Below are 24747 nucleotides of genomic sequence, written 5' to 3' on the forward strand. Positions count from 1 at the left end.
ACTGAACTCTCATTAAGTTTCAATGGGATGTGGCCATCTCAGTCCTGTAGGCGCCTTTAAAAATCCCAGACTTGATCAAGAATATGCACTTATCAATAATTATTTTGTAGATCATGTTTTATGTAACACAGTGATCACCTGTAAAACAAAACAAAACAGAATTTACCAAATGGTGAGCTTTCAGCAGTGCCCACTGTACATTACTGTTCATTATATATTACAGTTTATGGGACTGATTTAGCTCCCACTGACATTAATGGAAGCTGGATCAGGCCCTATATGCATAATTCATGTAAAGCATACCTGAATACATATCCACAAGGAAGACCAGAAAGAAGAGATGAACTGAATGGGACTCATGTGAATGCTTAGTTTAGAGCCACAGCCTCTTGGCTATGTAAAAGAGAAACTCAGCTTCCATTTTAAAGAGTTATTTATACCCCTTTCTATAGCAGAGACAATGGTAAAAATGTAAACCAATTCAAAGTAATGCAATCCAACTGCTAGGATTGAAAGGAACAAGCATCTGGACTCCACTTCTGCAGAGAGATGCTGGGGAAATCCAATGATCCACATGCCACAGCTCCCAAATAAAGAAGTCCTGCAGTATAAAATCTATTGGGACTATCTATTCAGTCAGGTTATACAAACAGAAATTCCAAATGATAACCATGATAATTTTCTAATTTAATTCAGAAGAATGTTTTCATGCTTCCAGATATTTTTATTTTATTTTGCCCCACCCTAGAGGATGTTTAAAACAAAAACAAAAAACACACAGTATGGAAAAGTTATTTCCTATGCAATTCTGTAAGACTTCTCCATTGATGCGCACACAATTGTTTTGGCAAAACACGTCAGTTGAGTGGTGGGGAATCTCCCAATAAAACACCTCCCCAAAATCCTCAGGTCAGCCCCATGCATGGTAGTGTGATTATAGTAGACACAAATTGTTTGCCTTTTCAGGTATAGAGAGGGATAGCAAAACTTGTCTTGTATACTCACTCAAAAATGCTGTGATTGTGTCTATTTGTTAAAATGTTCCCCCTCTCCAAGGTTCGCCCTGCACCAGCTGCTGCTAGTTGCCGCAATGCGGAATTGTCTGCTGTTACTGAGGTAGCCTGCATGCCCCACTTAGGCCACTAGGAGCACAGAGGGACAAACTATCAAGCTCTATACACCACATTACCAGCTACTCCAAAAACATAAGGATAACAATGAGTAGGAGGTGAGGCCAAGATAGTATTCCACTGAGTTATACGGCTGCAGCCCACCTCTTCCCCACACTATTCTTTTCCTATCCAGCCTCATCCCAGAGTTTGGAAGAGGAGGTTTGGGAGGAAGTCTAGAGCCCCACTCCCATCTGACCCTCCACACTAGTGACAGAATACTGGCTTTCCCCAACTAACTGCTATGATCTGCACCCCCCACAATAGACAAGGGGGACATGAAGAACCAAACAGTGAAATCATGGAGGGATATGAAATGGGGAGGAAAAAAATGACACTGATTTTTTTGAAGGGACTTGAGAGAAGAAAGTAAACGTATTTTATACCCAGTGAACACCACATGCATTGCCAAGTAAGACAGAACATTTCTCAGGTAGTCCTTTGTTAAAATTTTAGGTTGTAAAGGTGTATGTATAGCCCTCATGGTGAAGTTACATGAGTTGTAAATTAAGGTTGATATGTATGCTATTTTAAATACACCCTAATGTATGGGGCATGTGTCTCACACATAAACTGGAAATTTAGAACTTGTATGTTCAAACATTCACACTGAAAAGGTATCATTTATATAGCATGGGAAACTGAATAACAGATCTTTGCCAAACCCAGGCACAAATGCAACTATTTGTGACACACACATTCTTTTGGGTGAAAGTACAAAGAAGTCTGCACTTAGATACTAAACTAAAAATGGACTATTTTTGTTGTAATGATGCTTCAGGCAAAACCTGTCTAACTTAGAAAGTAAAACGTTAAAAAATATGCTAAAAAATATCACCTTGTCCTGACTAAATTTACCTAAGGTGCTGCTTGCCCAATTGTCAGAGCCAGGAAGCTTCTTCAAGTCCCTAAATGATTACACAAGTTAGTTAATTCACTACCACGTGCTACGCGCAAAGAAACCAACACACCTTAAATACTGAATACTCACAAAAAGAACAGGAGTACTTGTGGCACCTTAGACACTAACCAATTTATTTGAGCATAAGCTTTTGTGAGCTACAGCTCACTTCATCAGATGTAGCTCACGAAAGCGTACGCTCAAATAAATTGGTTAGTCTCTAAGGTGCCACAAGTACTCCTTTTCTTTTTGCTAATACAGACTAACACGGCTGCTACTCTGAATACTCACAGTGTTCGACTCATATTCAGTTCACAAAGTAAAAACTTGCAAAACAAAATAAAAGTTTGAATAAATATGAAGCAGTCACCTGATCGTGAATATTCTGCAAACATGAAAAGAAGCTAAATAAATTGAGTCAACTATTCATTGTAAATTATTTGCTCAGCTCTAATAGCTATACACACGCACAACAGGGTACTAATTCCACTTTGGATGCTTTGCATCTCAATGTTGAAATGTAGCAAGTATTAGCTCAAGCACCTCACCTGATTTCAAATGCCATCACAGTTGATGGGGAGAAAGGTTGGTTCTGAGATAAAATGGATCCAAGCCTTATAGGATTTTATAGATCAACCGATCTTGAACTATATCCAAGAGCCAATAGGCTGCTTGTGCCGTTGGAGAATTGCTGAAATAAACTCCCTGCTGGTGACTCCGCCCAGTAGACTGACAACCTCATTCTGCACCAACTGGAGCTTGTGACTGGCTTCAAGGATAGTCTTATGTCTGCTGCATTGCGGTAATCCATGGATTACTGTGGCCAAGTCCAACTCTGAGACAGATGGTCACAATCACCCTCACTAGACAAAAATGAAGGAAGGCACTTTTGGTGACTGACACCAGCCAAGATTCCAGAAGTAGAGGGTGTGAAAGCACCTCCAAACTATGCATCTCTAGACAAAGGGCAGGTAGACCTTTTCATTAATAAGTGCAGAAATCCTTCCTCTGTATTCTCTAGAGCTTTCCACCAACCCATCAGCCTCACCTCTATCTTGTTTGGATTAGAGCAAGATACCTCAAACTCAGTCCAAATCCCAACCTTTGCCAGGCACTAGGAAACTGCAGACACAATGTACCATCTTGCTTTGATGAAAATGAGACAGAGATGCATATTCGCTGAATACTATTGGCGCTGCAGCTCAAAATGTTCTGCTATCTCCCTCAGTGCCTCATATGAAATAAAAAAGCCTTGCAGAACCTCACTTAGTAAATCCTATGGGACAGATTAGCAATTGTCCAAATCTACACTCCGAGCTCTCTAAAAGGAAGGAATGGAAATACGCAAGAGCAATATAGCTAGGGTCTGTGTGAGATCCAACAAAAGCTTAAAGTCAATGGTATTTAAAGAACCTCAACATAAACATTTGTCCAATATTAGTACATACTGAACATATGTTTAACAATAATTCACCCAATAATTTAAACTCCTCCAATTTATGTAAAATTAATAATATTCTCATATTTTGATGTATTTCCTTCCTTTATTAAGGCTGAAAATTACAAAAGAAGTGTTCTACCAAAATTAAGTTTGTGATAATGTTATTTTAAAATTAAGAGTCATGCTTTCATCCTTAACAAATCCTCTTTCACCTTTCTTTCTTTTAATAAACAAAACAGCACACGCTAATTAAAGAATTGAGCATTTTCCTTTCTGTATCCTGTCATAACATATGTGTGATTGTCTCATTAAAAAATCCTCAGTTTTTCCTCTCAATTTCTTGTGTGGATGAGTATATATATTATAGAAATATATTTTTAGATTTATTTATGCTACATGCATAAATACAAGTACAAAATTAAAACAGAAAAATCTGGGATTGCTGTCTTTTAGATCAAAAGCAGCCTAGAATTCTGCACTTGCAATTTTGTGCCGATCAATTAATTGGAGAGGCCTTTTTCAGGCACAAATTAATTAAGACACAAATATACCTGATTTGCAAGCACAATTTCTACCTACAAATTAATTTCTTAAATGTCTATGTGCTACCATTTCAATCACCAATTGGCTGGAGATGCAAAATTATTGGCCTATCTGTAAATTTTTGGAAGCTTTAGTGTCAAACATTATGCAGAGTTCGGGATCTCAGCAGCTACAGGTTAAAGTTAAATATTGGCAAGGTAGATGGAGCGCTGGATTCACAACTCTGCTACAGGGAGCATCCTAGATACATTCTTTTCTACCATATTCAAAATTTAAACTCAAGAGAGTCTAATTTGAGAAGAATCAGGGTTATTATGGACAAAATGGGGGAACGAGTGCTTTAGTCCTAGAGCCCTCATAGAGGTGCCAGCAGCACTCTCTCTTATAATGACTGGGATCCAGATCAAGCGCTTGTACTGTCCACAGCTGTAGCAGTGTGGCAGAAGGAGAATGACAAAAAGCAAATTCCAGGGCATTTAGAACTTTATAGGTCATGACCAACACCTTAAACAGCATCCGGAAACTGATAGGAAACCAGCATTGATCTCAGAACAGCGGAGTAATGCACTCCCAGCCATGTGCCCCACAGATGTTGCAACAATCTAATCTTGAGGTGACAAAGTCTTGAACAACAGTAGCAAGGTCTGCAACAGAACAGAGAAGTTGCAACCTGTTGGCCAGGCAGATGGTAAACAACTGACTGGGTTACTGCTGTGATATGATCATCCAACAACAGCTGGGAGTCATAGCTGGGAGTCCTGGTAACTCACAGCAGATCCACTCCCTTCACTAATGACAGGTTTCAGAATAGCAGCCTTGTTAGTCTGTATCCGTAAGAAGAAAAGGAGGACTTGCGGCACCTTCGAAACTAACAAATTTATTAAAGCATAAGCTTTCGTGAGCTACGAAAATATGTTGAACTGCATGGTACAATTCAAATGAGTGAGATACACACAGCTGGGTGTCTTCAGTGATGAATTGGGCACTTACATCAAGATTGACAGTCAAAATTAAAAGCTTGCCTTATGTTTCCTGTACAACTGATGAAAATACTACATCAGACAGAGGGGAGGAAGGAGTAGCAAAGTAGTCACAAGATGAACAGTGCCTGCAAATGAAACAACTAATATCAAGCGAGTCTGGCAGAAGTCCCTGACAGATCATAAAAATAAGTCCCTCTCAGAAATGTATTTTGTTCTTGATTCATGAATATAATAGTTCCAAATGGGCACTGCTCTTATCTTGATGAGTTCTTCATCCCGAAGAGCTCCTGGGTGTTATGAGTTTAAAGGCGATAAAAACACCATGATAGTGGGGGTAGGTGGGAAATGAACAAAGCATTCAAATATACTTCAGTAAGTCAAATCCATCTTCTGTAGATATAGAATATAGTTAGGCATCAATATTGCTTTTTCATGGACATGGCTAGAATACTAATACTAATAGGACTAACAAAATTACTAATTAAAGTACTTATGTGAATATACTGAACCCATCCATAAAGCAACTACCATTAAGGCCATAACAGGTATCAACGACTCTTACAGAGAGTCTCTCTTCCCCCCTCTTATTTTGTTTCTGCTGGTCTTGATATAAAACCTGTTACCTTGGTGCCATCCGGATACTGTTCCTTTCACCATACACTATACTTCCAACCTCAGATTTTTTAAATATGTTATACAACAGAGGATCTTTCACATTTCATTTCCATATTGTTAGCAATGACAGTAGATGTCTCACTGAAAAGTTTCAGCAAATAAAAAAATTCCTTATTAAACATTAAAGCATTCCACCACCAGCACCACCCCCAGCCTGCCCTCCTGGTGCTGAATTCTTCATTTCCAAATGACAAAACATGCTAATTGCATACATTAGGGTTTCAGTATATTTCAGAAAGTTCCCAGGACTTGACAGAAAGTCCTCTAGGGCTCAGATTTTCTGATCCTCTTATCTCCAATTTGATTCCTATAGTGGAAAGTGCAACAGCAGCCATGCTCTTTGGGAACATTGCTCCCTCCTTCACTGTAGAGATCTACAATGAGACATGCATCTGACGAAGTGGGTATTCACCCACGAAAGCTTATGCTCCAATATGTCTGTTAGTCTATAAGGTGCCACAGGACTCTTTGCCTCTTCTACAGATCCAGACTAACACGGCTACCCCTTTGATACAATGAGACAGAAACTGATGGGGCAAGGACAGTTACTGGGCATTCTCATAATGCTTATCACTGGAGTAGTTCCAGAAAGCTAATGAAGTAGAGAAAAGAGGAACTAGCCATCTGTGCAGTGATACCTCTATATACTGGGGCAGTGTTACTTCGCCACAGCCAAGTCTACATTTATTTAATCTCTGGCTGTCTTGTGAGACTAACTTCCTGTCATAACTCGGGTGGGGTTTGTGGGGAGAAGCCTGGTGATACTGTTAGAAAAGGCATAGCTGGTATTCCAAATTATTTTGGATTACACACAATGGAATTAAACCACACACTCTGATTACCCACACCTTGCCACTAGTAAGCCCTTTTGAATTTTTGTTTTCATCACGTGTCTTATGTGTACAATTACTAGTGAAGAAGTTTAACAGATTTTTAATCCAAATTCATTATGAGCCCAACTGTATTATTTTCCACTTATTTGTTATTTTAATTCAACTGCACACAAGCATGAATGACTAAAACAAGTGTTATACACACAATTTATTGTGAAATCTAGTTCCCACTGCAATATTCTGATTGCATTGTAGCAGTTAAGAATGCACCTCACACAGTTCAAATTTAATCTTGATTGCCAGAACTGATGATAATTTGCAGAAAAATAGAGCAAGAAATCATTCTCGTGACATTTTCAGGCTTTCATTAAGCGATGACATCTCATATATTTAGAATTATGTCATGACTTTAACGCCCTGCCTCTCAAGATAGTTGAAGCAAATAAAATGTTGAGACATGCCTGGCAAAGCATTTTGAAAATAAGTAAAACTGGCTCTCTGTGTGTATAATTTTATATATCTATATGTATGCATGTATATAATTATAGGCAGCAAGACCGTAAACAGAAGAAAATTGGAAGAAAAATTAAGTTATGCTATATCTGAAGACCCTGTTTCATGCTCACAAAAATGTTTCAAGTTTGTTCATCTGAAAAAGCATTCACTGTGTATTATAATCATACATCTGAGAGTTCACTGTCAGAAGAGGCACAAGTTATTTACCAGGTTATTGTGGAATACTGTGTTATTTTACATGTTGGAATATTACCAATGGTAACTTGTAACTCAAGGTAAAGCTGTTGAATTCTCAACATAATCTGTGGCAACAAAAATGGATTGAAGTAGAAAGTCTGACTAAAACACCACAATAATATCCCCATTCTGCTTGTGAAAGTTTTGTTGCTGGTCAATGGGTGTTTTGCGCATAGTTCAAGGGAACCACACTATCCAAATTTAAACTGTTCTCACAGACTCTGATGTGTTCTCCAGAATACAAACTTCCATCTAAAGCAAATTTTAAAAAGCAAAGTGCATTATTTGCATCATATTGAGATCTCCGTATTTCATAAAGGAGTACTTGTGGCACCTTAAAGACTAACCAATTTATTTGAGCATAAGCTTTCATGAGCATAAGCTGTAGCTCACGAAAGCTTATGCTCAAATAAATTGGTTAGTCTCTAAGGTGCCACAAGTACTCCTTTTCTTTTTGTGAATAAAGACTAACATGGCTGTTACTCTGAAACCCGTATTTCATAGTCTGCATAATGAATATGTTTTGAGATACCAGGTTCCAGTTCATAATCTGAGTCAGAAAGAAGAAAAGTTTGAACTCCAGTACCCCCTTTTTGAATTTTCATTTTCAAATTATGTTTATTTATTCATTTATTTAAAGTTTTTGATAGTCCCAAGCACTTTTCGCTAGGTTTGAGCATTGGGACCTGGAAAATATTTTTCGTAATTTCTTTTTCAGATCAACACCTACTTTTCAGACACTTTCAAGCTAATGAATAGAACTGAGGTTCTGAGTTTAGTTTTTGGTGCTCAATTCACATACTAGAATTTCAGGCATGATTTAGGTTTGCTCTAGAAATCTGGCTGCTAGGTTTGGGGTTTTTTCAACCTTTGAGAGTGCACTGTGGATGCATTCCACCCTAAATGACTTTTAATGCTGAATGCCTCTTTACATAGTTTGTTATCCATTAATTTAAACAAGATTATTCACACAAGTAGGACTATTCGTGGCAAAAGGATTGGAAGCTTTTGTCCATAGCTTGGAAAACCTCAAAACCCAGTATGAGAGGCATAAGATGAATGAATAATTATAACAGTAATTAACACTATTAACAACATACCAAGAAGAAAACTGCATTATTAGCACTGCACAGAACAGAATGTGTTTGAAATGATACTCTTAACACAGTTTTCTATGGGAAAACTCTTGGTAATGTGAACTGAAGTGAACAAATACACGGATGTCTTTTTGTTCCTTTCTGTATTGTGAAATCTGCAACATCCAGAAAGTTTTCAAGCTCCAACTTTCAAAGCTATTTCAAGTAACTAGCTCCACAAAAATCCCAAGATTTTAAGCATTTCACTGCTGATGAGGATAGCACAAACACCCAGCTAGTACTCATATTCTCTTGTCCAGTTTGGCTGGACGTATTGAACGCACCCTGACATTCATTCCTGTTGAAAGGATGTCCCACAGGAATGAAGATGAAATTCTGAATGTTGAAATAGTTGTGTCATATATTCAGTATTCTTTGGATTACTTGGTTAATCAAGATGTCTGCTAACACCTTTATAAATAAGGATAAAAATGGCACCAACTAAAAAGTGTTGGACTCCTGGGATATGGATTGGAGGATGTTGAGGTTTGTTTTGTTTTTTAATGAATCCTAGCCTGTCGACAGCTAAGCTTGTTCAGTTTAATAATCTAATAAATATTTCTGAACAGTGCCGTTGTGTTGTATGGTGATATCTGACATTATAAGCTAAGGATTTGGTGGAGTAGAACAGAAAACAAAGAAAACCCGCCTATAGCAAAAATCACACTTTTTGTTTGGTGGGAAATTCACATCAAGTTTGCTTGCATTTTCACTTTACAAATGCATATCGGTTTTATATTTTATTATGATTTACTCATAAGATGCACCCTCCTTTGAGGCTTAAATTGTAAAATTCAGTTTTGAGTGTTCCTAAATTTAATCTAATTGTAGTTAGTATGGAATTACTAATATACGAAGCTTCCCGTACTATTGTGTCACAATCCATCCACTCCAATATATTTCTATCTTACTTCAAACCACTCTGCTAGCACAATATTAGTAAGACTTTTGGAGATCCAACAAAAGCCACATGCAAGCACCAGTGATGCTGACTGATGAACCAGCACAGGGTACAGTAACAGCAATGCAACTTGGCAATTTATGCCACAGAGTCTGAAGGGCACACTACTATATGTGCCAATTACAAGTCTGTAAGCATCCTAGTATACACAATCACATTCCTTAACTGAGATACAGGTATCCCAGCTGTTAACACAATACTTTATCAACGCACATTTTGGGTAGTGCAATTAATTGCAGTGACAGGGCAGAGTGAAGGTTGAAAATTGGGCTGTTTGGTGCTAGTTTATTAATGAAAAGAGTTTAATGACAAGTTTACTAATGGCAGGAAGAACTGATGTTAAATAGGCTCTTATACAAGCATCAGAACCTCTCTCTGAGAACCAATAACCCAAAAAATCAGATCATGGGGCTCTCTATTCTCAGGGATAATTCAATAATTTTCCTTCCGGTTCTTAAATCTACTTGGAGAAGCTCGTCAAATTCCTCTTCTCCTCTGATGAGTTTCAATTTGAGAAGCAAATGGAATAAAGAGATGGAATTGCTAAAATTTAGTGTAGTAATTTATTTCCTGTATAGCACTAAGAATGGGCTAGATATGTTAAGCAGCTTGCAAAAAAACATGGCCTCTACCCCCAAAGAGTTTACAATTTAGGCAAGAATTTACCACGAAAACAAATTTGCGAACATTTTGAGAAAGACTGTAATATTTTAGTTAGTGAGAAAAAGAAAAATGAACAAGGCTGCATCATTTGGTATCACAGTAAATTGTTCAAATTGATTATCGTTAGTGAACAGTATTTGCCAAAATTACCATGTCTCCATTATGTGATGGATTATAGGTGAAAACATATTTGCATGCAATTATGTAGTGGTGACTGCACTAGGGAGTGGTCACTTGATGTTCTTCTGGTTCCATTGTTAACATTCTTTCTAAGCGTTGATACCTTTTTGATTTTGACTCTTTGTAACAATATTCAGGATGAAGGTGTGACATCTCTTGGGAAGTTAAGCCATTTGTTTTGTTTCACAGACTTGAAGTGCTCAAAATTGCTTTGAAGAGCTTAAATAAAAATTTCAAACTGGGGAGGCAACATAATACTGAGGATTTTGTGCCTGTAAGAAAGATATCTTAAGAATTAGTTAGTGGCAACCAATTTTCTTATTTCTTAGAATTAAGACTGATTTCTCCCATAAAAGCGTGCCTATATTGAAAATTTAAACTGCAAAGTATAATCAATTATGGCCAATTCTAAACACAGAGCAGGTTAGAACAGATTCTAACAGAACACCCCAACAATTATATTGATTTGGGGATGGTTTAGAATCAAGCCATTATAGACAGATAGGTAGATAAAGTAATTCAACATTTGATCAGCTCTGAAAACAATGGGGAAGAGAAATATGTTGCTAAAAACTATCTCAGAGCCTATAGTTTTTAGGATATTATAGTACAAATATCATGTAATTTGCTAGTCAACATACTTTGTTGAAGTAATAGCAGAGTCTAGTGTCAGCGGATGTCAGGTGCATCATCCTTGGATAAAGAAAACATGCAATCATAAAAAATATTAGACTTGAACTTATTCTTTGTGTAAAATTGGATCATGCTTCTGGTAGCTAGTGATGACTTTAAAAAAAATCACAATAATCCTTTCAATCTGGCAGAGAAGGAAAATGTTATTGTGGGATGTCATTACCTGTTCTAAAAAATGCTACTAATTCAAAAGAAAGGTTCTGTCTTTCTAACTGTATTCTTCACAAAACAAGTTTTCAGCTAGGAGAGCCTTCAAAATACCTAATATGAGCTCAACACAAGAGATAAACAGTATTAGGTCAATCACAACATGTTTATTATACATCATGGCTTCAAAACTTTAGAGACAAAGACAATAAATATCTAAAATGACTATCCTAGACAAACAACCATGGAAACTAGCCTTAGGTCATTTAGAGTCGGATCCTGCTTCTACTCAAGTTGATGGCAAGACTCCAATTCAATCTCCACACTTGAGTTGTGAGGAGTTTGGTTATTATTATGGGCTCTCCATGTACTGTCCTTTTGTGTTGCCTGTTCTCATAATTCAAAAGACTCTGTGTTGATTCATCTCCAGTTTAATTTGCCTGCACTAGGCATGTGCACAGTTTAACCAGCCAATATTCAACTGTTTGCTGTCATCTAGCTAAGCAAAACCTTTGCTGGTAGGCTGGATGGGGCCTTCTCTGCTGTAATTCACTGCATATAGTTACTGCACTGGACCACTCTTACCTCCACTTCAGGTGCTAAGGGGTTTGCTTTTCTTTTCTTTTCTGCCAAAGAGTTAGACATCTTCAGAAGTGTTCATGCTTTTAGTTTGGAAGAATTAATTTTCCAACAACAGGAAAGCCTTTGCATCCATTTGCTTAGTTAAGCAGTACACTAGAAAATGCGTCATTGCTCAGATATAGTAACTATGTTAGCAATAGTCAAATTATTCTATGCCTAGATACTTAACTCTACGTAACATCTGATTTTACAAAAAAAATTAAAAGCGCGCATAAACATAGTTTTATGTTTGTAGCTCAAAATCAGGCTTCATTGTTGAATCCAATTTAAAAGGTATTAGTATTCTGCTTATTCTCATTCCGCGATTTCACTAACACCATTCAAAGGATGCACTTTACCAAAGGTTGGGAAAACATTAAAAACTGTGGTATTTTTGTGCTGCAGCTTTAAAAGAACACACCTCGGCATGATTCTGGTTCTCCAACTGGGACCTTCCCCATAAGCTAATGATGTGAGCAAACATGTCAAAGTCCCCTGCAATCCCCCGCCCACCTTTTTATTTTATATTTTATTTTACACATCCTCTTTCTGTCTAGATCAATTGTGAGATACCTCTAAACATTCTTCTCTCCAAACCTGTTACCCATCCTCTACTCCATATTACACATATACAAATAGGTTTCTGGCTGTACATACTGTACAATTGCATGTGCTCTGGATGTTATTGAATCCCATCTGTTTCACACAGTAACAAATATGGCAATTTCTATGCTCCTCAGGAGCATTAGCACATAAGTCCTCTTTTGTAGTTTAATTAGCAATAATCCCCATTTGGGGGAGATGAGACATTTCACTTCTCTGGTTATAACACTTTGGCCAGGGTAAGGAGGAGACCAAAAAACAAAAAAAATCCTACATTTAATCAGCACTGCAGCATGGAGAGAGACAAACACACACAGACACACAAAAGAAATCACAAAGTCAACTCACAGAATCTCCAAGTCACGCAGGGCTCTGAAGGCTCCATCTTCAATGCAGCTGATCTGGTTGTTGTCCAGTTGCCTGCAGGAAGGAAGGGAAAGTATGAAGGTTTGCTGGGTAACTAAGCTGCCTTAAAACACCGGGTTCCAGTCTTTCCTGTCACTGAGGTGTCCCTCCACCCCCTTGCAGTCTTTGCTCGTCCCCCAGGAGGAGGCTTGCTCATAGCCTGCCACGCTGCTCTGTCTCTTCTCACTGACTGTCTGAAAGAACTGCACAGAACAGCACACTGAAGCCTGTCAGGTCTCAGTAAATATTAATTGCGCTTTTTTTTTCTTTCTTTTTTTTTTTAAGGCAGAAGGGAGTAATTTCATTACATTAGGGCATCCAATCCATTATGAGCTTTTACCGTCATGTCACTGAAACAATTTCATTAAGCTAAAGGCCTGTAAATCATTGGAGGTCACTGCACTGCCCTCTGCGACCTCCCAGAATGCCTTTTTTTTTTCTTTTACTGGAAGTTGCAGTCCTCTGTCCTGAAAGTACTAAATCTCAAGGCTTTATCTGCCCAAGAGCTGCAAGAGTGCACGGGGAATATACCAATTCTAAATTAGACTCAACTAATCTAATTTTATAGTCTTTTTATTATTCTAAGCACCAAATGTCTGTAGTGTTGGAGGCTTCTTTCTATTGTTACTGGTCCCATCTGGTTGGCCATTCTATTGAAAGATTTTTGACTAAATACAGATTCTGCCTAACTGTATCAGTGAGAGAAATCCATTGATAGAAAATATTCAAGAAATTGTGTGCATGCGTGCACACACACACAATTACCGTCTTAATAATATAGTACTTTGCTATGAAACAAGTGTAATTTAATACATCTAATATTGATTTTTCATATTTATTTTACCCAAATATGCATGTTGAAATATATTTTACAGTATTTGGGAACATTTGGGTACATATGCAAACGTGTGCATTTCAACTAGAAATTTTTTTTAATGCTCCCAGCGCTTGACTCAAAATGTACAATTTAAGGATTTAAGTCCCTATGTATCTGATAATTTACATTACACCACTGTAAAAAATCTGTATTATATGCTACTGTACAAACTATACATACATTTGAATACAGAACAGACATTGCAAAAGATGTGAATACACACCCCTTGTTCTGTGTGGTCCTTTGCCTAGACTACAAGGTTGGCGGGACTGTCTGTTCTGCATGTCTGTACAGTATCTAGCTGCGCACAACAGTGCTATGATCTTTTTGGGGTTTATAGGTGCAAATGCATATTATACAAAATTATTATAACAATGTACACATAATAGTGTACATATACACACTTGCACCGGTAGAGATATGATAATGTGGTGTGGTAGAAAAATCATCATCCTCTGTGCTTTGCACTGTATAGACATTTAAGAAACCATGCATTGCCCCAGCAACCTTCCAGTGAAAGTAGAAATAAACCATCGACTGGATATAATAATAACTATAATACAATAAAAAAGATAGTTAGCATCTTTTTAAGTAGAAAGTGTGTGTTAATTTACAGTTCGTAATGACTAACATTCATTTTAAACTTCATGAATCGCCACATAGGTACAAACTGAGCCTACTGATATAAATTATGCTGAGTATGTGTATATATATATAAACCCCAAGTGACATTTACCCAAGCTGATGTGGTCCTATCATAATGGACCAGGCTCAGTAAACTCCAAGCTTTTTATGATTTAAAGTGTATGAAAAATCATACTGATTATCAAGGCTACCAAACAGCTTACAAGCACAAACCCAGTTTAAGTTTCTCATAGAGCTCATAACTTAACAAAACATGCTGAATTCGGCAAATCTTTGAGCAGCATCCCTCATGCTGAAACAAAAGATGTAAAATCATCTAAATGGGATCTCACACACACACATGCACACACGCACTTTTGCATCTTTTGGGGGTAGAAGGAAGGAGTTGCTGAGAGGCTACTTTTTGGATCTTTATTTACTGGTGGTTTCTGAAATGTTAACACGTCACTTTACTGGAACAGTGTCTAAGTGATAATTTAGGTGTTAGGATTGCTGTAACAAGCATTTAAAATGGGGTAAAACACAAGATATCCGTTGTGTGTGTATATAAGAACTTTATATTGCAACTTGCTTCCTCATGTACATTATTCATCTAATTCACAGGTGCTTTGCATTTGATGTTAAAGAAAAAGCAAGAGCCAGAGATTAGGTGAACACGAGTACCACCTATTTCTTTCTTTTCAAACTCATTAGGTTGTGTAGCCTAGTTTTAATTGAGGTACAGTATTCTATCTACTTTTCTGTCAAATATGTTAAGATCTAAGTAAATAAGCCCAGAGTGATTAATATGCATATTCAACATCAGAAAGCCTTCTGTTAGTCATATAAGTACACGTAAACAGCATAAAGTTTCTTTTTTTTAGAATGCTGTTCTGTTGCTTGGATTTTATGGTAAAATGTATTTAGTAAATCATATATAGCTCTCTATGGGCCCAATCCTGCCAACACTAACTACCAAGCTTAATGCCTGAGGGGTCTATTAATCAACGGGCCCATTCACAGCAGTAAGGTAAGCACTACATGCTTCGCAGAGCTAGTACTGTATATTCATAGGATCGGGCCCCAAATTATTAAGCTTTCTAGATGGATCTCATTTTGCATTAGTTACACCCTGCCCTTTAGGACTAATTTCAGCTTCCTAACAAACTAAAGGAGCATGGTGTCTGAAAGACAGCCAGGGCAAGCATTTAGAGAATGCAACAGGGGGCCAGCGCCACCTGAGTTTTAGTCTTCGTTCTGTAAATGATTAAGGCCCCAATCCTGCAAACACTTATGCATGTGATTAATTTTAAGCATGCGAATTACCCCTCTGAAGACAATGGGATTAATCATCATCTTAAATTTAATCATGTGTTTGTTTGCAAGATTGGGGAAACAAATCCTATGCTGTGATACTCAAAATGGACAACTTGTGCTTTTAAAGCAAAAAATCAGGATCTGAGAAAAGCTATAGCATACACAGAAAAACTGAAGAGTCAGAGAGAAAAAAAAACAGAACGCAGGACTGCATTTCCCTGAGTTACATGTTGCCCCACAACTGTCTCCTCTTAGCACTTAGCTCCGAATGTAGTGTTCAAACATGCACATAAAAGAACTAAATATTCATTTGTCAGCTATTACTATCTTTCGGGTAAGTTTCAAAAATGGCATTCGTTTTATGTGACAGGTTTGAGTGTCAGCTTTCAGACGTTTGTTGAAGAGATTTTTCTCCTTGCTATTACCAAAATAATATAATTAAGGGAGGCTATATCTCTGATAGTTAGAGCAGAGGACAGGAGGACTGGTATTCTTCCACCGCTCACATGATATGTGATCTTTGGAAACTTGCTCTTTACCTGATTTTCTCCCCACCTATGAAATGAATACAACACTGACCCCATAGGGATGTTTTGAGGCTTATCTAACACTTGCAAAGTGGTCGAATTGCCTCTTATGAAAGGCACTATAAAATGTGCCCACTGCAACCTTTATGAAAGTGGGTCTTTGTATAGCTGGCTGGAGGAAAAGGGGATTTGCCCCTGTAGGAGCTCCCTTATAGCAAGTGGGGAGAAATGGGAAAGTTCATAGATATGGACAGGAAGGGCAGGAAGCAGATGGGGCCAGGTTAGGACAAGGTCACTGCATTGTCCTTCCTGCTGACTAGAAGAGTAGGGGGGTATTTATGACCCAAGCAACCTCCTTACCAGGACTTGGCTACCCACACATGTACTTGGCAAATGGGTTGTCTTTTGACCCACTGTGGGAATTATACTAATTGCCCTATTCTTTTCAGAGCTGAGAAGGAATTTTCCTCTTACCCCTGGATTGGCCGAAGCCAGATGTTTGTTTTTTTCACTTTCACCACAGCAGTTCTGTGACCTTGTGGGGTGGAGTAAGGGGATTAGGTAATACTGTCACAATTTACTACGTAAAAGTTGTGGTGGATGTCCAACGCACGTACTTGGTATAGAAGGGATACAGTTATTGGACAAAATGGATTGAGAAAGGATTTGGAAGAAAGCATTCCTTAAGGAAGTTAAGTAAGAAGGGGTTGGGGATCCTACACCTCATCAGCAGGGAGTCAACCCCCTCCTTTTCCTGTCCCCCTTGAAGGGGCTAAGGAAGAGGGTTTGGGACTCCTAGCTCTTGTCAGCGGGAAGCTGACCCCCTTCTTCCTGAGCTGTACAATATGTTGCCTGGTACCCCTGGATATTATAAGTGAATACAGTTGCAGCCTAATTAAACCACATCCACGGCCTCCTGTCTTTCTTCCGCACAGATGGACAGATACAATGTATTCTTATGATTAATAATAAAGAATATGTTTGGATAAAATTAATCATTTGAACTACAAAAGAAAACAACAGACTAAGTAAACTGCATCTTTTCGCTCAGGCAGTAGCTGCTGGGGTATTACTGGAGCCTCTGAACAGCAGGCAGACTTACAATATGTATCATGTAGGCTGTGATAACTAGAAACAAAGGGGGCGGGGGGGCTTGAGGAAGGAGTGCCAGATTTAATTCTGAACCTCCAGGCTTTTGTCAGGTTAAGATGGATCCCTAACATTAACAGGAATTAAAGTGTTTGCTTAGGTTTAAATGGGGTAAACCCCTCGTGAATAATTTCATACATTAGACACTGGCCTTGGGTCTGTGGCTTTTGTCAGAAGTGTCTCTTGCTTTGACGTCAGCAAGCATAGGAAACCCTGGAACATATGTGTGATTAAATAGCTGCTCTGACTTCACCCAAGAGGCTCCAGGGAACTGAAACTTCTATGACAGGCAATTAGCTATTAGACAATAACAATAGCTACAGATAGATAACAAAAGAATTCAGAAAAAAAGAGTAAAATTGGATATCAAGGAAAAGATGTATTAGCTACTTAAGAAAAAGGTAACGTTTGAGACAGGAACACTTGAAGCTTGTAAGCTGTTGACTGAAGAAATGAAATATTCCCTTTTTAAATAAATCTGCTCTTGCAGATTATATATATATATATATATATATATATATATATATATATATATATATATATATAAAGTCATAGAACTATAAGCAAGAAGGGGACAACTAGTCTATCCCTCTGCACTGAAGGAGGATTAATTATACCTAACATACACCATGCATATTATATGTATAATAATATGGTGTTATGTATAGGATAATTTCATGTCACCCATTTACTACTCAAGTGTTTTCAATAAGAAGCATAGAAAATATAAATTATAATTGACCAAGAAATTATGTGACTGATGGATAATTATTTGTCTTTAAAACTGGCATTTTACAATACAAAATTAAGATAAAACATCTTTCGTTAAAATTGAGAAACAATGCTGCACTCCTGTAACTATTAAATCCTTATATTTCAACTGTTATTTAGCCAAGAGATGGAGCTAAATTTTAGCGCCAAATCCCATGATACTGCAACACTTTGGCTCATATATTTGGATTTGCATATTATCTACCATAAGGTGAGCGTTAAATTTCAAATTTCATTATAAGAAAAACTAAGATTTCAAAATGCTGATTTCCCTTTGCCATTAAAAAAATCCTTTAATATTCAGAAATCTAAATTGATCATTTTGGTAATTATTCTGCAAACAACACTGTTCCTTTGTTCTATAATCAGATACCAAATGCAACAGAATTCACTACCTTTTTTGCAACTAACAAGCCTATGTACTGAAAGAGAAAGACAATGAAGCACTAAGTATGTTGAAACAACAAGCTAAATTCTCACTTTGTTTTGATATATTTTGTTTATTTGTAATATAGGAAAATATTTTTTAAATGTACAAACATTAGTCAGGACATTGTAGAATCCAAATGATCTATTCAAAAAACAGACAGAACACTAGTTTAATTAATGTCTTCACTTTGTATGTCCGGTCTGGAGACTAGTTAAAAATGTAAACATGAATCTGTTTTAACAAGGACTATCATGCGTACTTTGCAGTTATTCTCATTTAATACATTTGATTTCCTGTATTTTATATGACTATTTAGCATACATGTTTCCTAAGCGGAAGAACAGTTTTACATCCTAATAGCTGTTCATTTAAGAGAACTCCACACTAACACAAATGAACGTGGCAGAGTAATATCTCAGAAGTATGTCATGTGTTAGCAAATGAAAAAATATTTCACCCATCAGTGGGAAATGTCAACAACAAATTCATTTTCACATTAAAATATTTTACTGTGTGTTAGTCTGAGATTTTTTACGGACATTTAGTGGGAAGGTGCTTTGACTGTACCCTTTTTTAAAAAGACAACTGTCAAGGAATTTAGGCCCACAATTTAAGATTAATTAATCATCCCTCCAAAATACTCATTTTGACAGATGTGTTCATAGGCACTTTTTCTTAACACTCTAGAGGAAACAACTGTTTGGATGTATTTCACCTGCAGCGTATACACTCCGATAGTGCAGCACAAAGATAGTTCATAAGAACCAGAAACAGACTAGTCTACATTCGCTGTCCAAATCTAGAGTCTGATCCTGCAGATGCTTAAGCACATGAATAATTTGAAGAAAATTGGCCCAATACACACAAGTAAAATTTCTCACATGCCTCAGAATTGAAGGATTGGGCGTTTAGAGAGGTTTCATACATAAAGAAACTCCCCAGAGGGGGCCGGGAGGTACACATTTTCAATTCTTTCAGTTTCAATAATCAACAAGTGCATTAACAAAGATGACGGAATTTTAAAAACATTATTTTTAATCAATTTTAATTTTTCATACTTAATTTTACTCATCTTTGAAGAATTTCAACAAAATTAAAATCTTTGATGATAATATTTTTAAAATGTGTAGATTAAATAAATTGATGTTAACATTAAAATACAGGTTGAATGCGGTAAAAATGAGTCTATATGGGGGAAAGAGCTAAAGTGATTAGTCTGTAATCCACATTTGACATTTTGAGCCTTACTCCAGAATTGCATCTTTTTAGGACAATTATGGTTTGGAGACAGCAACATTCAAAGCACTATGCAGAAATAGCTCATTTGCATAGCATAACCGGTTAGATCTGATCAATTCTCAGTCCCATTCTGTGTTACCAAGGTTGTTAAGTAACAGACTAGGGGTTTTTTTGTTTTTGTTTTTTTTAATTATTCTGCAGATTATGAAGTTTAAAGTTACCAATATTTGCTCCCTCTGTAAATAAAATTACCTGGCTTTGTTATTTTGGGGGCAAGCAGCATTTTATATAAACATCACATCAATTTAAAGCAATACTTAATTAAAAAATTAAAACCTTCCTCCCCTCCCCCACATCCAACATCTCCTTTCAATTTCATGGTATTTACAACATCCTTATTTTACTGTCCCCGGTTACTGATGTAACAAATAGTGCATACCAAACACACAAATGGCTGTCTCCATAGCAATTGGGGCAGGTTTTGTGGTTTCCCTAGTTACTCCTGACTGATAACCATCTGCTGTTCTTCATTGCCATAGGCCCAACAGGAGGGGGGAGAAAGAAATCAGAAAGATAAAATCGGTGATTGTTAGATCATTTGAGAAGGTATCTGTTGTACAGTTTTTTAACCCCCCAAAAGGATTTGTACTTATTTGGGTTCCAATTCTGTCTTTTACTTTCAGTAGATGTGAAATAAGTACCTTTTGTAGAAGACGACTCTACTGCCAAGTTTCAGAGTGGTATCCGTGTTAGTCTGTATCAGCAAAAAGAACGAGGAGTACTTGTGGCACCTTAGAGACTAACAAATTTGTTTGAGCATAAGCTTTCCTGGGCTAAAGCCCACTTCATCAGATGCATGAAGTGGGCTTTAGCCCACGAATGCTTTTGTTCAAATAAATTTGTTAGTCTCTAAGGTGCCACAACTACTCCTCGTTCTATTGCCAAACTGGATCAAAGAGGGCATTATCCTGAGGGCAAGAATTTGCCAGTTTTTCACTGAATTGTTATATTTTACACCCACTTTAACACTTTTTTTTTTTTGAGCTAGAATCACAAGGGCTCTAAGGTTCCATTCACAAAACAGGAGGAGGAAGAGGTGGTGGTGCTCTTAGGCCCAATAGTCCAGTTATTTGGGTACTCACCTGAAATGTGGGAGGGAGACCAAGATTAAAATCCCTGCTCTGAAGCAGGAATTTTAACCCAGGTCTTCTCTGCTCTAAGGAGAGTGCCCTGACAACCAGTCCATAGGCTATTCTGGGGTGGAGCTCTCAATTTCTCCTGCTGAAGCCGGTCCACTCTGTATACGTAACGATTGGCAAAGCGATTTGAACTTGGGTCTCCCATCTGAGTGCCCTAACCACAATAGCTACAGAATCATTCTCAGTCACTCTCTCTCTCTGGCTCAATGACTATTGAAGTATTTTATACAAAATAGAATGGCTTCAACGGGAGAGTCTGAGAGACACACAACTCAGAATAGCCAATAGTCTGGTGGTTAAAGGCATTAGTTTAGGAGTGGGAAGATTTGAGTTCCAGTCCCTGCTCTAGGAAAGGGATTCAAACCCTAAACACTGGGCTATTGGATATAAAGGGATTGCTTTGTCTTCCTCCTCCTGTTTTATGAATCTAGCCCTTCATTTCCTTAGCTTTTATTCAAAAGAGGCTAACAATGCCCAGAAACTAAACATTTCATGTAAAAAACAAACAAAACATTTTGTTCGACCCAACATCCATCTGTCAACTTTTTGATTCACCAAAAATTCTGAAAAATGTAGCTTTTGGTTCCTGTTGAACCAAACTCCATCCTCCTACCCCCCGCAGCACTGCCAGAGAACCAAAAGTCAGTTCTTTGCCCATCTCTAGTCATGATGTAGCAAAGCAAGATTATTTAACAAGGGTGTTTGGCAGAAATTATATTAGTTCCATGTTTCATTGTTTGCTTTATTGTTTCTATATATATTTAAAAAAACATGTCTCTGAGGGAATACTAGGGTTTCTAACCCTATAAGAAGGCATGTATTCTCTGGAGGACTTGAAGGGAGATAGGATGGAGTGGTGATGATGAAGATGGGACATTTGACAAATCTTAACCACAAAGATAGCCTGTGAGCTCCCCAGGGGTCAGTCACACACACTCACTCATCTAAAAAATCAAGAGGTAGATGAAGCAGGTAGCAATCTTACTGCTGAATCTCTGGGCATTTGTCCACTCAAGTCACACCAGTTCAATTACTTAATATTTTTTGTATATTCCGTTCTACCACCTTGTAGTCAATATCCATTTAATTTTTATGGATGACTTGAGAACAAACCAAATGGGCCAAAGACAAATGAGAAGATTAAAAATGAGGGATACATAATACCAAAGTAATAATTGTTCCTAGTTAGTCCTTACATTATTGCACCAAAATCACCTGGACATTTAGATTTTACTTTAAATGGGAAAAAAAAGAAGAAAAGTTTGTGGATTGTTTTTAAATTAGAAACTGAAGATTCATGCTACGCTGAAAATATACTGAAGAATATCCAAGATGAGGGACAGCTAGTGTATTGACTACATCATCTTAGCAACATGCCACTGAATTATTAAACTGAAGCTTTGTATAATAAGCCCACTAGACTGTTTGTTGAGTTGCAAACTGGGATCAGCAGCCAACAAAAGTATTCCAGTAAGTGATTCTGGTTTACCAATACTCTATTTTTTTTCTTAAGTCCCAGTAGTGCCAAGGAGGGGTGAGGGAGTTTTAAATATCTCAGTGCATCCCTTTTGATACATATTTCCTGTATACCCCAAAACTACTGCCCAAATAATAATGATTTGACTTGAATCACAGTGGCATTTGTAATGAAGACTATAAATTTCAAGCTGATGCTTTAGCCTTAAATCATGCTATTATGACTAGGAATAGCCGAGGTTTCCCCAGTATGGATCATTCTTAGCATAGGCCTCGTCCTCATAGGCTTTCCTCAGAGGCTGCACAGGGCAATTTCAGGAAAGGTGTGGGGGCTGGGGTTCAGACGATCAGGTGCTGCATATGACTGGAGCCAGCTCAGAGCACCAACAGAATGCAGCTATCTGTTAATATGCTGACATGGCAAAAGTGACTCTGCCCTTGCGGCACTGAGGTTAGGTTATTCTAATGAGCTTGATTGTGGGTCACTGAAAAATTAAGTAGTGCACAATAAGCCTCTCTTGATTGCTCTAAGAGAGTGAGTATGGGGACACAAAGTCTTCTGTTTTACTATTGCTTTATTCTTTTCTCTGTCTGTCTCAGTATGAAGAGAGTTGAAGAATTGGGTTTGCTTATTTAAATGCCCTGGGTCCCAGATATAAGGTCCCTCACCAAAGGCTCTTAAGCAAAGTACGCAGTCATGGGACAAGAGGGAAGATCCTCTCGTGGATCAGTAACTGGTTAAAAGACAGGAAATAAAGGGTAAGAATAAATGGCAGTTTTCAAAATAGAGATAGGCAGATAGCGCTGTCCCCCAGGGTTCTGTACTGGAACCAGTGCTGTTCAACATATTCATAAACGATCTTGAAAAAAGAGGTCAACAGTGAAGTGGCAAAATTTGCAGATGATACAAAATTACTCAAGAGATCTCACAAAACTGGGTGACTGGGCAAAATAATGTCAGATGAAATTCAATGCTGATAAATGCGAAGTAATGCACATTGGAAAACATAATCCCAACTATACATACAAAATGATGGGGCCTGAATTAGCTGTTACCACTCAAGAGAGACATCTTGGAGTCATTATGGATAGTTCTCTAAAAACATCCACTCAATGTGCAGCAGCAGTCAAAAAAACTAACAGAATGTTAGGATCCATTAGGAAAGGAATAGATAATGAGACAGAAAATATCATAATGACTCTATATAAATGCATGGTATGCCCACATCTTGAATATTGCATGCAGATCTGCATCTCAAAAAAGATATATTAGAATTGGAAAAGGTTCGGAGAAGGGCAACAAAAATGATTACAGGTATGGAACAGCCACAGTATAAGGAGAGATTAAAAAGACTGGGACTTTTCAGCATGGAAAGGAGATGACTAAAAGGGGATATGGTAGAGGTCTATAAAATCTTGACTGGTGTGGAAAAAGTGAACACGGAAATGTTATTTACTTCTTCACATAACACAAGAATTAGGGGTCACCCAATGAAATTAACAGGCAGGAGATTTAAAACAAACCAAAGGAAGTACTTCATACAAAGCACAGTCAACCTGTGGAACTCTTTGCCAGGGGATGTTGTAAAAGCCAAAACTATAACAGGGTTCAAAAAATAATTAGTTTAGTTCATGGAGGATAGATCTGTCAACAGGTATTAGCCAGGATGGTCAGGCATGCAATCCCAAGATCTGAGTGTTCCTAGCCTCTGTTTTCCAGAAGCTGGGAGTGGACAACAGGGGATGGATCACTCCATGATTGCCTATTTGTTCACTTCCTCAGAAGCACTGGAATTGGCCACTGTTGGAAGACAGGGTACCAGGCTAGATGGATAATTGGTAATGGCTCGGCAGGCAGCAATGTGTGAGTGGCTAAAAATTGCACACACACCGTAATTTGTCTTCTCCAGACACGCGCCAGTCCAACATTCTTGTTTGCCTCATGAACTTATGTCTTGTCTTTTAGACGGTTAGCAATTTGGAGCATTTTCTGCATGTCTGTGTCGTGTCTTACTCAATAGAGCCCTGACTTGGTTGGCCTTTGGGTACTTCTGCAATATAAATGGGAAGCAACAATGTTGTTTAGAAATGCCCATTGTCTAGTAATCATGGCAAATAACTTGATGTATACAATACTGTTAGGTTTCAGAGTAACAGCCGTGTCAGTATGCATCCGATGAAGTGAGCTGTAGCTCACGAAAGCTTATGCTCAAATAAATTGGTTAGTCTCTAAGGTGCCACAAGTACTCCTTTTCTTTTCACAATACTGTTAGAAGCCCAGCCATTCTGATAAGATGTGAAATTGAAGACATTCTACTACAAGTGAAGACAACTGGTTACCCAGTTGAAGATCTCATTTCACTATTCTAAAAGAGCAAGTGTTCTGTTGTTCACTGCTGTATGTATAGTACTACTGAGTGTGTAATACTTG

At 37.7% G+C, this 24747-nt stretch overlaps 1 protein-coding gene across 2 annotated transcripts in view; it reads right to left on the minus strand.

Moving 5' to 3' along the window:
* SLIT3 (slit guidance ligand 3) overlaps positions 1-24747 on the minus strand; it is an 802550-nt gene that overhangs the window by 300109 nt on the left and 477694 nt on the right. The window contains exons 1-2 of one of the 2 annotated variants that reach the window (XM_073355954.1): positions 12651-12885; positions 10880-10931 (exon numbers count right to left, since the gene is read on the minus strand). Coding sequence is in view for 1 of the 2 variants with exons in the window: in XM_073355953.1 (XP_073212054.1) it covers positions 12651-12722 (72 nt within the window). In the remaining variant the exon portion in view is untranslated. Of the gene's footprint in view, positions 1-10879; positions 10932-12650; positions 12886-24747 lie in introns of those variants that run through there. The other variant, XM_073355953.1, reaches the window with a different exon arrangement.

Source organism: Lepidochelys kempii, chromosome 8 (assembly GCF_965140265.1).
Source record: "Lepidochelys kempii isolate rLepKem1 chromosome 8, rLepKem1.hap2, whole genome shotgun sequence".
NCBI lineage: Eukaryota > Metazoa > Chordata > Testudines > Cheloniidae > Lepidochelys > Lepidochelys kempii.